The 16,969-nt window shown below is 44.6% G+C and overlaps 1 protein-coding gene across 1 annotated transcript in view; it reads right to left on the reverse strand.

The window, feature by feature from the left end:
* Positions 1 to 16,969, reverse strand: part of LOC110450842 — a 44,480-nt gene that overhangs the window by 21,463 nt on the left and 6,048 nt on the right. The window contains exon 2 of the mRNA XM_021498614.1: positions 1,348 to 1,792. Coding sequence (XP_021354289.1) covers positions 1,348 to 1,429 — 82 coding nt within the window. The 5' untranslated portion in view covers positions 1,430 to 1,792. The remainder of the gene's footprint in view (positions 1 to 1,347; positions 1,793 to 16,969) is intronic.

A 16,969-nucleotide genomic window follows, 5' to 3' on the forward strand; every position in this document is an offset into this window, starting at 1 on the left:
CCCTGAGAAATTTCTTTAAAAATCATGTATTTTCACCATTTTCCTCAATTTTCCCCCACATGGAAACCCCCCAGCAACGATGTTATGGTGTTATTTGTTCAAACGTACAATGTCTGAAGACTAGATTTATATTTTGACGGTGAACCTCTCGTACCCCCTTGCGGGCGGGACGCCAAATTAGGTAATAATGAACAAGCCCCCTGTGGATTCATACATTTGTCATCACCAGGTTGCCCCTATAATAATACCATCTGACTTCTAAAACACACTGTTGATAGAGAATTTGAACCGAAACTTTAATTTTCTCTCAGTACACAAAAAAGTCTTTGGGCCATACTTAAAATACGTTTTTTTCTTCTTGTTAATTAAACGTAAAAACAATCCTCAGAACACGGGAAATCGCTTCTGAGACGTTCTAGAAAACACTTTTTTTTGGGTGGGGGGGAGTTCCCCCAAACCCCCCTTACGGGGAGGGGGTCTGTACCCTCCCCTTCCTCGCGCTACGCGCTCGGGCTGCTGCCTTTCGCAGCACACCGTTGACTATTGAGAAAAATTTCTCAGCCCCCCCCCCCCCTTTTAGGAAATCCTGGATCCGCCCCTGAACGCACCGTAAGAATTCGGCAATATTTTGTGTAAAACATAAATTACGTCGATATGTATTTATATATACATGTATGCTCACTGTGAAATTTCGTTTTGACGACTTATAAAGTGACTGGTTTTTAAATAGACAACCATGGGTAACTACACCAGGACTCTATAAATATGACACCGGGTATTTAAACAACGTGATTCCTAACGTTGAAAAGCTTCGAATACTTAGAAGGCATTTGTTTGCATTATACAAGAACATGTAGTTAAGTAAATTTATTACATTAAAATATTTTTCTGTCGTCCAAATTAAACGTAACACACTGATTTGTTATTCAGGTTTAGTACCCCGGTGCTTAGAAAATTGTTTGTAATGGTATATCGCAGGGGAGATAAACGTGGTGTGTATTCATATTTTAAAATTCTACCCATTATCCTACATTAATCAGACCTCTTTAAAACCATTTAAATGGAAGTTGCAGACAGACTTTTAAATTTGTATTTCACAATAAGATCGCCCTGAACTAATCAACAGTGCACTCATACACTACTGCTGGGGCGGGATACTGATAGCCTAGTAAGGAGGATATATGGATATCGAGATTTTGAAGAATGGTAAAAAATGTATATGTTATTGCTACGAAAATCATATTAATACTTTTTGATAATTATCGCGTTTCTGGCAATTTATTTTCATAACTGTCAGTGCAAGATTTACAAAAGCAAAGTAATTTTAAATCGTCTATGTTTACTTACCTTGAACATGAATAATTTGTAAAAGAGTCCATAATGAAAGTATCCACTCTGTATTATACAGTAAATCCATTATGAGAAACATATCCTCCGACTCGACAGGCTGATCCCTCACTACCTCCCATCTACATGTCTTCCTTACACTCCCTCATAAGACTGTCCGCCCATGTACGGTACCCCCGGGTCGCAGGCTCAGTCCCCGGACGGTACCCAAGGGTTCCCAGTCCGAAGGCAGGACCCCTTCGGTCAGGCTTCAGAGAGGGCACCCAGTGCGACAGACCCTCTTTATTTTAGTTTAAGGACGGTACACACGTGGTCACGTTCGGGTTTTCAGTCTCAGGACGTTCCCACGGGTTGGGGCTGTCAAGATGGCACCAACGGGCCCAAAACTACGTTTACTCCGACTGCACCATCGCAGATTTCGTGTAAATTCACACTCTCGATATACCTGCAAGCACAGCACAGACATCTATTAAACCTTCCAATATTTGGCCTGTCATTTACTTTGTGACTTTAACAATCCATTATGATAATTAAATACATGAAGTACGACTAATACCGTAACCCGGGCGTTCCATGAAGGTAAAAACTTTGGTAGGAACACCTTAATTGGTAAACAGCACAATATTTATCCTCATTTGTCTAATTATAACTCCCATTCGAAGGTGACGATATTTGTACGTACAGAAGGTAGAGCACTCGAAACGAAATTAATCATTCTATAAACATTTGACCAAATATAGTCGCTTTCAGACGTTGCCAGCTTAACAAAGGTGTGTTCATATAGAATATGTGTGTACAGTCTAACGTTGATCTAGAGTTTGTGTACAGGACAACCTCAAACGACTGTAGACATCATGTATAGATTATATATATATATACGTTCCGGGTGAGTGAGTTTGTATGCAAAGCATTCACTACCGTTAAACGTTAGGTTTTACCTTCTTATCGCGCTTACAAATATGTCACATAAGAATATATATATATCTATATGTTTGTATGTGTATATATATGTGTGTTCGTAACGGTACAGGTTCAAAATACAGGTATACATATTTAATCGATAAAGAGCGAGTTACCTGGAATATAAATCTCTTAAGTCCGAAATCAGTTTCATTTTTAAGGTCAAACACAGTTTTGATTTGAACATTTTTTGTATTGATTATAAACAAAAAGATTGAACACCAAGCATAGCGTATAACACATTGTAGTTCTCTCTTGAAATCTCAGGAATCCTTCATTACTGTTATTCAGTTATCATAATAATTCTTGATTCTTCTCTACATTATTCAATATTTAAAAAAAATCAGAAGGATTTAACAATTTCAGACAAGGCCCTATTAATTTTTTCATGAAATCTGAATAATTCTAGAAAAATTATGACTAATCTTTTCTGTCTCACATACTAATTAAGTACACTAGGCATAACCTGTATAGGAACTAGCCATCTAAATACAGTAACACATACACTGTGAATGTGTACACGGAATTCATAAGTATAACTGCAAGTTTAAACGTAGATTAACATAATCCCATACCACAACCTTAGGATTTAAAACCTGTCAGCAACCAAAGGTAGGTAGGTATATAATCCGTAACGGGTTATAGGAGAGGTTTTAAAAGATCGTTGCATAATCCATGATTACTGAATGTATCAATAACTATTTAAGCTGTAAATCGCAACGAAATTTTGTTTTATGTACAATATGAAATAACTTATATTCATTATATTTGTCAAAAAACGCGACAAGTTACATTTCATAATTAAAATCCAAACTAGTGAAACGGAACTCGATTGGGTCGATCACCGGCGACTAAATACCAAAATTCTTCAGAGAATCTGTCTAGAGCTCGGTTGTCTAGGGTTCGAATCCTGGTCTGGCCGTGCATTTTTCTTCTCCCGTTACAGTGGTGCCTTTAGCAAACTCTTGTTTCAAGTACTCTGTGAGAGGAAACCTAAAATTGATGTTAATTAGTGTTGTTTTCGGGGGCACAGACTTAGAAACAGGATTGAGAAGTGCTTCCCCATGCCTGAAAGCCTTCTTGGAAATTCAGGCCACATACAGTCTACAAAAAATAAGAATTCACCCTTACGTTATCAGTATTTATATAACCTACCAGTGAAACAGCAGGGTAAAAACTTTATTTTCACTACAGCGAAGACATACAAAATGTTTTATCTTCACATGTGAAGAAATCACTTTTAGTATTGTCCAATCAGAACGTTTCTTTCTATTCACATGATGCGACGGTAGAATACGTGTTGTTTTTATGCGACTCTGCAACATATCATTTATGTTACATTACTACATAATTTCTGTGTGGAAACCTTATTTGCGTTGAGTGACCAATTCGCAATGGCGCTCTGGTTTGTTGTCAAGCGTAAGCGTGACGTCATTAGAACCTGGCGTGAAATATAACGCTACCAATATTAATTCCCGCACCTTTCTGACGTAGCAGTATATACGACGCACTACCTTTTAAAATGTAATGAATAGAAAATTTAATGGGTTTCCCGTTGAATATCATATGCATAACTCGTATGGATATACATATTGTAGTATTCCTCTTTATATCTACAGAATAAATATAGTACAGGAGAATAGGCTAACAGGACAAATATTAACAAATGTGTATTAAAATAAAATATTACAAAACAATGAAACTAACTTTGACATTTAAAGGTGCAGTTAAAAATGTGCATTTTCATGCCTTGGGAAAATTATTAAGTGACAATAGTGCAGCATTTGAGGATACTGAGCGTGAACAAAATATTCTGAACGATCAAATTAGCGTCCTTAACAAACCTATTCGAAGAATAAATTGAAGCATACAGGATCCATTCACTCCGTTTGCATCTGACAGGTATTGACTTTTATTAAAATATTTCGTGTCCAGCAGCTTGGCTGTATATTCTTGTTTTTAAAAGCAAGAACAAGGTCGAATTTCTTATATCTGACATATATTCTTTCTCCATTTAATATGCGTTTCTTTGTAACATTATTAATTAACTTCTCTGATCATACAAGATATCTACATTTTTATCAAGCATAAAACGAAACATGCAAAACCCAAACCAAAAGGAGCTTAGTTAGAAACTTCATGAACAAAAAACCCTACGGTGTTATGCGAGAAAAACATATCTAACAGTGTCTTCAGTAATACCAAATATATTTCACTCGTGTTGCTAATATTTTGATAGTTTTCACAAGTGCGTAGTGGATTTTAAATATTCATTCAAGATTCCATCATAACCTGAAGCCGTATTGTTACTTAAACAAGAAATGGTTTTAGTAATTTCACATTCGGTAATTTCTCCATTCAACAGATCGTTTCGCTTTGAAAGATTTCAGAAAGAGTTACCTCCCTTGTTCAGATCTTTAAAGTAGATGTATAATTCATTGATATTTTTATCAACATTCTGCCCCCTTACAAGTGCCGTCGAGTTCATTAAGAATGTGCTAGAATGTTTTCGGCTCTATTTTTGAAACTTTTCTTAATTCCATTTCTATTTTCTCTTGATGAATTTTATAAAATGTATTCAAAGTTCTCCTGTATTCTATACCAGTATTTTTAAGAGTAATTTTGTTTGTGAGAATTTTATGGGCATTATGACGACGTTTGGCTCTATGAAAATCTAAATTTTTAAGATGACATTCCCGAGTAAACCATGGTTTTCTAGTTTGTTTTACTTTTTTATGTTTGATGAAAAACCTTCTTTCCCCCAAAGTTATGTTTTGCTGAATCTTTGAATAAATTGCTCATTTTATTTACTACATCATTTATTTAAACAGCTGTAACTAAATTGCTAGGTTTTCCCGTAATCAGGTCCAATTTTTTAACAATTTCTTTTAAAGTACCATTATTATCTTCTTCAATATAATTGACGAAGTTCGATACCTTGTCATTATTCCATTTAACATAGTTACTTGTGGGTAAGTCCTTACTTCTAACATATATATTTTGCACTTCCGTTCTTTTCAAACAAAATTCGAGTATACAATGAACATCAGAAATTAAAGGATCAAAATCTAGAATTTCAAAATTTGTTACAATTTCCAAAAGATCTGATGACAATGAGAGATAGTCAATTACACTGGTATCATTACAAGTTGTCTTCCCAACTAATTTGTCTTTCCCAGCTCGACCATTGGCAATATATAAATTATTTTCTTTACAAAAATCAAGCAATTTATACCCGAAACTATTTGATCTTGCTTTACACTGGCTAGCTCGTTTAAATGGTACACCAAGTTCGTTTAATCATATAAATAAGTTCATCATTCATATTTACATCAAGTGCTTCAATAAGTGTGTCGTCAGGTGTACAAAATCATCTTTACATTGAGTTTTGGCATTAAAATCACCAACAAGTGCTAGTTTACAACTGTTTTCAGTCAGACCATTCATCTCATTTTCTATTTCTTCAAAACATTCCGTTGATGAATATTTAGAGTTTTCAGGAGGAATATATACACATCCCAATAACATCAAGTATTTTGATAATCTTATCCATTGGACAAAATCTGAAGGAGTGTGGTGAAAGAGTAGCTGCGATTTCAATTCTTCTTTATATATGATAACAATACCACCAGATTTCTTCCTCACCTTTTTTAACCTATTTTTACAAAAGTATGCAAACCCGCGTGGTAGCTGTTATACATCAAAATCATCCATCTTACTTTCAACAAAAAATAATATATCATAGGATTCAATCAATAATGCAAATTCAGGTAAATTAAGTTTTGATTTGATACCACATACATTTAGACATGAGAGTTTAAGTAGTTCTGTACAATCAGTTTCTCTAGTAGTAACAGTATTATCAGAGTCACTATATAGGTCACGTGATAGACCTCTTGTGACGTCCCCCTAGCTGTACTGATGGTTAGAATGTCCGCGTGCACGTGTTGCCATCTCCTACCGTGACCGGAAGCGGGACCGGAACCGGAAGGACGGTTTGGATCACGGCGGGCCTCAAAGGAGGTCGTGGTAGCTTGTTCTTGTGGGGGTGGTTGTATAGCCTTCCGTCAATGAACAATTTGTCTAGATTCAGTCGAGCATTTTGCCCGCGATCACGAGCCTCCCTGTAAACTGGATACAGTACTAGTGCGCGCCGTCTATCGTTTACCTCTTGAGGAAACTGTTCATTTTTGCTTTTACTGCAAAACCTAAATATTGTGCTGACGATCTTAAAAGTTCATGTGCTGTCTCTTGACCTCCTCCAAATACCTTCTATATAATTATACATGTATCTGTAAAGTGATTATAACTATCACGATGCTGTGAAGCTCTGTTTGCTTAATGTCTCATCAATTCTCCAACAAAATAACACCAAAACATTTGTGATTGGGGAAAAATTGGCTCACTTTTTAGGAAGTGGCCGCAATTTTTTATTCATATTCTGAAAATTACGCAGATTAGACACGGCTTTGAGGACTACATGTAGGTAACAAAACCGGTAAATAACATTTTGACCGGAGTTTTACCTGGCCTGTGCCTGACAAAGAGAGCTAATATGTGATACCGTATGACCGTTATGATGCTATGTGTATCCGTTTTGGTCTATAGTTTCCCTTCGCCTGGATTTTAACACCTTGGTGAGTTACGTAAGTGCCTCCGGTGGGGAAAACTACGGTACCAGGTACAGGTAAAATTGAGGTTTTTGAAGTAAAACCAATTTTCATGATGTAATACTTACCATAACTTTAGTATGCATATACAATACCTACACCCATCTTTGTAGCCCAAAAACAAAAGATTCAAATATCCCTACCTCCCTACCGTGACGTAACCTCTATCTCGATGACAGAGCCACGGAGTGATCTCCCTTCCTCAAACCCCCTTTTATGGAGCCTAAAGGCAGCCAGGATGAGGAGGCAAGGGGAGGAATACAGGGTGGGACTCCATAAAGTTATGGTAAGTATTACATCATGAAAATTGGTTTTACTTCAAAAACCTCAATTTCATTTCAGTAATAATTACCATAACTTTAGTATGCGAATTCGTCTTACCGTAGTGGAGGCTTCGAATCCAGGCAGACCAGGCTGACGGAACAAACTCGAGACATGCTCAAGGTAGGGAAAAGGTTCAAGGAACCCCCCTAATAAAGCCCCGAAAGTAATTAAAAAATGGAAAACCTCCCCGTGAAACGAGCAGGTGTACCACCGTGGTGCCTGATAGCATACTATTTAAAATCACTGAATTACTGTGGAGGAACAGCCACAGACTGTGCAACCACCACCGGTCCAAGGGAATACAATCCATCAGAATGAGAGGCCAAGGACCGGAGATAAAAATCCGTGAAGGTAGTCTGTCCGCGCCAGAAAGCTGCGGACATGACCTCCTGAAAGGGGGACCCATTGAGGAGGGCCCATGACGCAGCAAGGGCCCTGATCTCATGCGCCCTCACCTTATACAACGCCCGAACCTGATCATCCGAGTGGTCGTAACCGTACTTGATGACCTGACAGATCCATCTAGACACTGACTGAGAAGAGATATCCTGTTGACCCTGCTTAATGGGCAAAAACAGACGAGATCGAGGACCTCGCCCCCCCCTGGTTTTATCGAGGTAAAACCTAAGCGCCCGACAGGGACAGAGCAACCTATCCCGTTCCTCAGCTCCAACGAAGGCAGTCAAAGACGGAATCTTAATCGGATCGGGCGAGAAGCCAGGAACCTGATTCTTAGCCATAAAGGCAGGATCAGTGAGAAGGGTAACGGCAGAGTAATTCCTGGACCATCGGAGGCAAGAGGGGTGAGAAGACAAGGCATGAATCTCACTCCTCCTTCGACCTGAGGCCAGGGCAACAAGGAATACCACCTTGTAAGTAACAAACTTCAAGGAGGCAGACGCTAAAGGCTCATAAGGTGCCCGCATCAGCGATTCGAGCACCAGTGGCAAATTCCACTGCGGAGCCAACTGCCGGACCCTAGGCCTGTCCAACCCAAACCCCCTAATCAAGGCAGAAAGAGAGGAGGACGAGCCTACCTCCGACCTACCATGAACAGAGAGAACACTAGCAATGGCCGTGCGATAACCAGCGATAGTGCCAGGGGCAAGATTGCGGTCCCTAAACAGCCAAAGAAGGAAGTCCGCAATCACCTGGACAGTAGCCTTGATCGGATCAACCTTCCTGCCGACACACCAATCACAGTAAATCTTCCATCGTGACTGGTAGACGGCAGATGAGGAAGCCCTAATTGATCGAGCGATGCGATCTGACACGTCCCTAGAAAAGCCCGCCTGAGCGAGGCCTCCTGAGATAGCTTCCACGCGTGAAGGTGGAGGATCTCCGGACGAGAGTGCATCGTCCTGGAACGAGGCTGGCGAAGGAGGTTCGCTCTGAGAGGAAGAGCCAGGGGCTCTTCCACCAGAAGCGACAAAAGCTCCGGAAACCAAGGCTGCCTCGGCCACAGGGGCGCTATCAGGAGGAGGGAACACTGATGCTCCCGAAACTTCTGCAGCACCCTGCCCACCATGTTGAAGGGTGGGAATGCATATGCATGCATTCCCTCCCAATCCAGAGACAGAGCGTCCACGGCCCAAGCCCTTGGATCTGGTACCGGAGAGACAAACGTTGGCAACTGATTGTTCAGTGAAGTGGCGAACAGGTCTATGTGAGGCCTGTCCCACACCTGACAAATTCCCACGAAAATCGAGGGATTCAGTTGCCACTCTGTCAAAACCGGCTGGCGGCGCCTGGAAAGAGTATCCGCCAGAACATTCAACCTGCCTGGTAGATGCTTGACACAAATTGTCAACTGCATTTCCTGACATAGAAGCAGAATGCGGATAGCGAGGGCACACAGGGTGTGAGACCTGGTTCCCCCCTGTCTCTCCAGATACGCGACAACCGTAGTGTTGTCCGTAGCCACACAAACCACCTTGGAATGCAGGATCTCCCGAAAAGACTGCAGAGCCAACAGAACAGCCCTCATCTCGAGCACATTGCTGTGCTCCGAGAGCTGTTCCCCAGACCACTCCCCCGACTGGCAACGCCCGTCGAGATAAGCTCCCCACCCTGTCATGGATGCATCCGTGTACAGGGTCATAGTGGGAACTGGCTTGGACAAAGGAACCCCTCGGAGAACATTGTCCTGATGAGTCCACCAGCGTGCGTACTCCTTGACCGACTGGTTCAGAGGAAGCAAGGCTTCCCAATCCCTTGAAGAAGGGACCCAGTTGGCAAGGAGAAACATCTGGAGAGGCCTGATGTGAAGTCTCCCTAAGGGGACCACATCGGCCAGGGCGTTGAGATATCCCAGAAAACTGAGAAACCAACGTACCTGGACTTGAGACCGGCCGATAAAGGTCAGAGCAAAAGCCCTGGCCTTCTCGAACTTCTCCATCGGTGGAAGGGCGATGCCCTGAACCGTATTGAAACGGTTCCCCAGAAAAACAAAATCCTGAGATGGGGAAACCTCCGACTTTTCTCTGGAAGGAATGAAGCCGACCTTGAGTAAGAGTTTCAGAACCAACCGGGTGACCTGTACCAGAGACTCTCTCACTAGGTGGAGCATGAGGGAGTCGTCGAAATAGATGTGAACATCTATTCCTCGAGAGTGCAGGAATCCCACGACCACCTGCAGCAGCTTGGTGAAAACCAAAGGTGCAGTCGTGAGCCCGAACGGCATGGCCCGGAACTGGAAGACCTTTCCGTTGCAAGTAAAACGGAGGTACTTCCGTGCCGACTTCTTGATGGGGATGTGGAAGTAGGCGTCCTTTAGATCTACTGAAGTCGCCCACATTCCCTCTCTCACGGAGGCGATAATACCCCGAGGAGTCTCCATCTTGAAGTGAGGAGAATCTACGTGCTTGTTGAAGGCACTTAGATCTATGATGGGACGCCACGCCCCGGACTTCTTCCGAACCAGAAACATTCTGGAGTAGAACCCGGGAGTGCATCCCGACATAGGAACCTCCTCGACCGCGCCCTTGGAAAGCATGGTCCTTACTTCCTCCTGGAGCGCCAGAGCCTTTTCCGGATCCCCCGGTGGAGGAAAAAAGATTGGCTCTGACGCTAAGGGCGGATCCCGCACTAGCGGAATGCCTAACCCCTCCTTGATCACAGACAAGGTCCATGCGTCTTCCGTAATTTCCTTCCACTCTGGAAGGAAAGCAGAAAGACGACCCCCCACAGGAAGATCTGGTCGAGGCAGATCGAGACCTTGCCAGGCAAGAGAATCGTCTGCTGACCCGAAGCCTAATCCTGCGGGAGAAGGACCTAAGCTTGAGCCGAGAGGACTGCATTCCTCCCGGCCAAACTCGTCGTCTGACACGACCAAGGAGGGAAGAAAAGAGTCAGGAACCCTTCTTCTTACCCCCAGGAGGGTTCTTACCCTTCTTACCCTTCCATTTGTTGCCCTTGAAGGGAGGCTTATACTTGGGCTGCGCAGAGGACTGCGAAGCCGAAGGTTTAGCCTTCTTCTTAGGAGGCGCTGACCCCTGCGAGGTACTGGCCTTCTCAGCCTGAATCCTCTTCACCAGAAGTGCAGAGGCGACCGAGTCCTCCTTCAAATCCTTCTGAACAGAAGGAAGGGCCCCTCCAAAAAGAGTGGACCCTGAGAAGGGGGCAGTCAACAGTCTGGAACGGTAAGGCTCATCGACCGGGCGATTTTTCAAAACTGAAAACCGCCTAGCCAACAAGACATTGACGAGGGATGACACCTGTAAAGCTGCCAGCGCTCTCAATGCCCCGTTCAGGGCAGAGGTCACTCTGTCCTGGATGTCGGCCTGCTCTGTCTCGGTTATCCGACCCTCAGGCAAGTCGGATACCCTATATAGACAAACCGTCAAGTAGTCTATATACGACAGAATCTGGATGGAGAGACGCAGCAGTCTCTCCATCTTGTGGTGTTCTTTGGGACCGAACACCACCTGGTCCACCGATTTACCGGGCCAAGCTGCAAGTTCCCTCGATTCCAGCTTAGCTGGTTGAGGGGCAAGCAGACCATCATGTGTGGCATAGTCAGTGGCGTGCACCTCTGACAAATCGCCAACACTGAGCTGCAACCCAGCATACCCAGGACTACGGGTTGAAGAAGAATTCTTCCCTAAAACCCGAGACTGGGCGGTGGCCAGAGCTGAAGACACAATGGTGCCTTCTGGCAGAGAGCGGTCCGACCGAGCGGACACCCGAGGAGCCACCAAAGAACCCAAAAGGGTGGTGGACTCGGGGACAGATGATGCCGAAGGTGGTGGGCAAACCTCCTCCCCAAGAATCCGGGAAACGTCAGCCCTAAGGCCCCGCATACCGGATAACACATGCTGGGCCTCAACCTCAGCAGCCTCAGGGTCTCCCTCATCCTGGAAGTCCTCCTCTGAGGGCAAGCCCTCCTGAGGACTGTCGTCAGACGACTCGGAAAGACCAGCGTCTATATCCGAACAACCAGGTGAAAGATGAACAACATCATTGTCCTCTGCCATACCCGCGCCCTCAACGTCCATAGCCTCCACACCATCCAGACCAGAAGCCTGGGGCGGAGGAAATGGGCCAGCCAGAGGGGCCAACCCGAGAGAAGGCTCCCCGTACCGGCGTTTAGGTGCAGTGCGCCTAACGGCCGTGGCTGTAGGTTTAGGCTTAGTAGCCAAAACCCTACCCTTGGACCCAGAGACCAACGAGCCTGCCCGAGAGGCAGAAGTCCTAAAGGTCCGACACACCTTCTTAGGACCGGCCGATAAGGCCCCCGAAGTAGCAGAAAGTTGGGGGGGGTCAACAGAACTGCTAACACGTCTCCGCGAGGGAGAGACCAAACCCCAAGGATTCCATGACGGAAATGCCATGGGGTTAAACCCATATCCCGGAGGATAGGGGAAAGGTCCCGCGGGCTGGGAGTGACCCCAGAACTGGCCAAACTGGCCTGCCTGAGACTGGGGCTGGCCAACTTGCCCAAAGGGCGAAGGTGGACCGCCACTCCCTCCAGGTGGAAACCCGGACATGTACGGGCTATGCTAACACGTCTCCGCGAGGGAGAGACCAAACCCCAAGGATTCCATGACGGAAATGCCATGGGGTTAAACCCATATCCCGGAGGATAGGGGAAAGGTCCCGCGGGCTGGGAGTGACCCCAGAACTGGCCAAACTGGCCTGCCTGAGACTGGGGCTGGCCAACTTGCCCAAAGGGCGAAGGTGGACCGCCACTCCCTCCAGGTGGAAACCCGGACATGTACGGGCTAAGCCCGTAACTGCCGGGATGCTGCCGCAACCCAAAACCATCCGCAGGCTGGTAAGGGCGGCCCAAGGATGGTTGCCCGCAGGCACCCGTATACCCTAAGCCAGGGGAAAACGGAGGCCGGAAACCGGCCCCCTGTCCAGCAAACCCAACCCCTGGGGGGAAACCCCCCAGGTTCCCAGAAGAATGAAACTCGGGACCGGACCTAATAGGACCGGGTCCGGGTAACTGACCGGGAGGGTATGCCTGACCAGCATTGATGCCGGGATTAGTGAGCTGCGCGTCACTAATCCCGGTAGACACAGACAATCCCGAAAGAAAGTCTGTTGTCACACCAGGACCTGAACCCGAAAGAACAGGCCCGGCACCAAGACTGTCCCCAACGACAGCACCACCTGGAATGCCGGGATCACTGACAGAGTCAGTGACCGGCGGCCGGTAGTCCCTACCCGAAGGCAAGCGCGAAAGCTTACGGGCGTTCCCGGCCAATTCGACCCTTGGCTGTGCCAAGCCAGGGTCAGGCTGCCCCTCCCCTACTCCAGGGAGTTCCTGGACAGGAAGGGCCACCCCCTGCTCACGAGAGGGACTTGCCGAAGCAAGACCCCCCGAGACAGGAACAGAGACAGTACCACCAGACCCCAGAGAGCTGGTGGCACGACCCCTACCTCTCTGCTTCCCTCGCTTACCGGAAGAAACAGACGAATCTGTCTTACGGTAAGTTGAGGGTAGCTTTGGAACAATGAAGTCCTTGCCCTGAGATTTTGACTGTGAACAAAGTTCACAAGGCGAAACCTCACTGCAAGGACGACACCTGGGACAGGCATCATGAGGGTCCCGTTCCACAAAGAAATGGGAACACCCATGAGCACTACCTCGTCGCTGTCCCGACCGAGACATACCCTCCAAAGCGAACGTAAACAAAAAATTTACAAGCAGATAAAACGGGAAAATAAGGTTAAAATACGATAGTACAAAGTACGCAACGTAGAAAGAATTTCACCCGTAATATAAATCAGAAAACGGTTAAAATAAATAACGTTTGCCGAAACAAACAACCGTCACCGAAATAAACAGAGGTCGGAAATTAACCCACGATAATGGCGGACCGTGGCACACCACCGGCACACGTGGAGTAAAATAACCGGCCGTAAAAGGCACAAAAATAATTTTCAACAACAATTAGTTATATCAATAAAGGCAGATGGGTATAAGGCACACAAACTGCGCAAAAATATGAGTTGACACTCAAACCAAACCGACAAAACAATGTTTTGAATTGGAGCAAGCTCCGTGCGTCAGCATGCAGCAGGCGCCATAAAAGGAAGAGGAAGGGAGATCACTCCGTGGCTCTGTCATCGAGATAGAGGTTACGTCACGGTAGGGAGGTAGGGATATTTGAATCTTTTGTTTTTGGGCTACAAAGATGGGTGTAGGTATTGTATATGCATACTAAAGTTATGGTAATTATTACTGAAATGAAAAGTCTCTTTATATACCTGTACATTTTATATGGGACCGTGTGTTATTTTAAAGCCGTGGTCCCAACCCGCCGTAATTGCAAGTGCGTGCTGTCTACTTGCAAAAACGTGGGCCATATTTGGGGATCCGTACGTGGTGAGTACCGCCTCAGTACGGATTTGGGAGCACGCAGACACGCCGTAGCACTTTAAGTGCACGAGGAACTTTCGCTGCGTTCGGGATGCGGTCGGGCTACGGATTCACCCCAGTACGGGTGACGCGAGTGCCTTCTACAGCCAATGAGCGCACAACGCACTGACTAAAAACACGCGCGGTGGGTTGTGGCCTTACATGTGTCGATTTTGGTCGTGGGTCGTTTAAAAAAACACCGAAAATACAGATAGAAAGATTAGCAAATATATGTAGCTAGAATATAGAAATATACTTGAAAATTGAATTTATATTTTTCAATACGAAACCGTACATATTTTTGTTAAGCCATTTTCCAATTTTAACCAACCACGATTGTTATCGCACAACGTTCGTCCATCGTCCGCACAAAAGTGCGCAAGCAATAATCGTCCAGAATGTTATTGTTCGCGCATCGTGCACACATCGTGCATACACCGCGCGCCGTCGCCCCCAACTGGACTGAGGTCACAATTAAATGCTTCCGGATTCAGTACCTTCTGGGTTCAGTACCCACGAATGAAGTCCCTTAGAAGTATAGGTACTTTAGTAAAAACTATACTATGCCTCTTAGAACTTAATATATTACTCCCAAGATGTTGCTCTTGACCAGGTTAGATGGAAGGTTGGCTGTCGGATATTGGGAATTTGTTATGAAATGAAATGTTACAATGAAACATATAGTAAAATTAATTGTGGTCTTAGTCCTAAATGACTGGTCTAAAAATGCATGTTTTTATTTCTCAGATCCGTATTATTTGACCGATTTCGATAAAATTTGACATGATTATTCTATGCTGCATCTTTGATTTTTTGAATCAATTAGTTTAATGAACAAGTTAAATTTGATTAAAAATTAAAGTTTAAATTAATTTTTATTTTAAATTTTGATATATTTTTTTTTGGCACAGTGTTTAAATATAGACACTTAAATTTGCATATTATGTGTTTTTATGTATTCATACCTGATTTTTAAAAGTTAAATGGGGGAATTCTTTGAATTGAAAACGGATTGATTGAAAAAAAAGAGAGAGTATTTTTGAGGGTATTAGCTATTGTATACACAGGTACAACATTGTCCGACTACTACCACGTGGAGGTTCCCTCTTTAGGTAGTCATATATATGTAACTTTCATTTTATTTTGTTACATATTTCTTGAATTTGGAATTTTGTCTTTGATTTCAAAAAAGTCCTCAAAGAAAATGTCATTTTTCTCTCAATACAGGTGGTCCTGAGGTTGATTGTCTCCCCTGGTTCGATGCAGTGTTGGATCAAGTTGACTTCCTGGCAGACTTTGACCTGTTTGCGTGCTCCCTGTGCTGTTCCACCAACAACTCAAGATTTCTTTTCTTGACATCAGGTTTGTACTGACGCTGGCGCTGATAAATTTCCTCTGAGCTTATTTGGTCCAGCTGATGTCGAACCTCCTTACTCAGAGTTCCACCAAGATGTTGTACTTTCTACTGAGTGGCCTTGCCCGCGGTATTATTTATGGTTAAAATTGTGCTGTCCAACCGTCCCTCAGCATTTCTTCCGAAATTCTGGTACTTTGGCAAGGAAACATTGGTAGGTCCCTTTCTCTCCAGTCTCTCCACCTTCCACATGCGATCTAGGGCTTGCATGGCCTCCTCAATGCCTTTGGCTCCAGTACCGTCCCCGTCAGTCGTGGCGTACTTGACCAAAATACTTGACTGGTCAGCTGATCTCCAATGTTATTTCCCATGGCATGCTTTGACAGGCCGTCGTATCGGTCAGTGTTGGCTGTGCAGTCAGGATGGCCTCCAGGACAGTTGACATCATATCCTTTTCCCCTCAGCCAAGCACCAGTACAGCACAGCTTGTTCTGAAGTGTGCGTGCTACTATCCACTACTTAGGTGTTGATGTCTCAATGCCCAGACTCATTCCCTGTGAGGCATTCATGCCAGGTTTCGTAGCACTTCCAAATAGTGTGCTGTTGTATCGCCCGTCCAGTGCTGTTCCGATAGTGCTCGGATTAGCATCCCCTCTCAGGTGGTAAACCTCCACTACCTGTCTGGTCTTCTCGGCCATGTCTATTTTGTTGAGTGCTGTTATCTCCTTTGACACCAGGTTAGCTTGTCGTTGCATCCCACTTTTTGCTCCGGCAGGTATGTTGAGGTGTCCGAGAAGCAGTCTGACTCCTTTGGTGCTGACAGACTGGCCACACAGAGCTGATGGTAGGTACCTGTTCACAAGTGCTGGCTTTGGTCCGGGCTAATTTGTGTCCGCTTCTCTGTAGAGCTTGTGCAGTGGAGACCGCTAACTGCACTTAGCACACCGCACGGAACAACTCCATCCCAGGGCCCGTTTCCTCTCGGTGTCAAGTTCAAACTCTGGAATTTTGCATGTCTCGTAGTGTTTTTCTGCATGGAGTCTGAATACAGAATTCCACATCTTTACCATTAAGAGCACATCAATAATTCTGTTTCCCTCGATATTATCCGGTTCAGAGTCTGAGTCTTCATGAGGAACTGTTGATGGACGAAGAATTCGAGCTGGACATGGTCTGTCTTCAGTGTCCGAGGCTATAAGTGATCGACCATCATGACTAGGTTTGGTCACCAGCTTGTACTCCTCTGTAGTTAGCCTTCTGGTAAATACAGCCTGGTCATTTGGGTGTCCAGCTTGATCTTCTACAGGCATAAGTGTCTGGCCCTTATTCTTGGGAATATTTCCAGGTTGAAAATGATTTGTCCTCCTCTTAGTATCTTCCTTCATAGTAGTAATAGTAGTAGTGGTGGTCAGTGGTCAGTTGTGTTGAGAATCCAAAATCAGAGTG

Source organism: Mizuhopecten yessoensis, unplaced genomic scaffold (genome assembly GCF_002113885.1).
Source record: "Mizuhopecten yessoensis strain PY_sf001 unplaced genomic scaffold, ASM211388v2 scaffold5519, whole genome shotgun sequence".
Classification (NCBI taxonomy): Eukaryota; Metazoa; Mollusca; class Bivalvia; order Pectinida; family Pectinidae; genus Mizuhopecten; species Mizuhopecten yessoensis.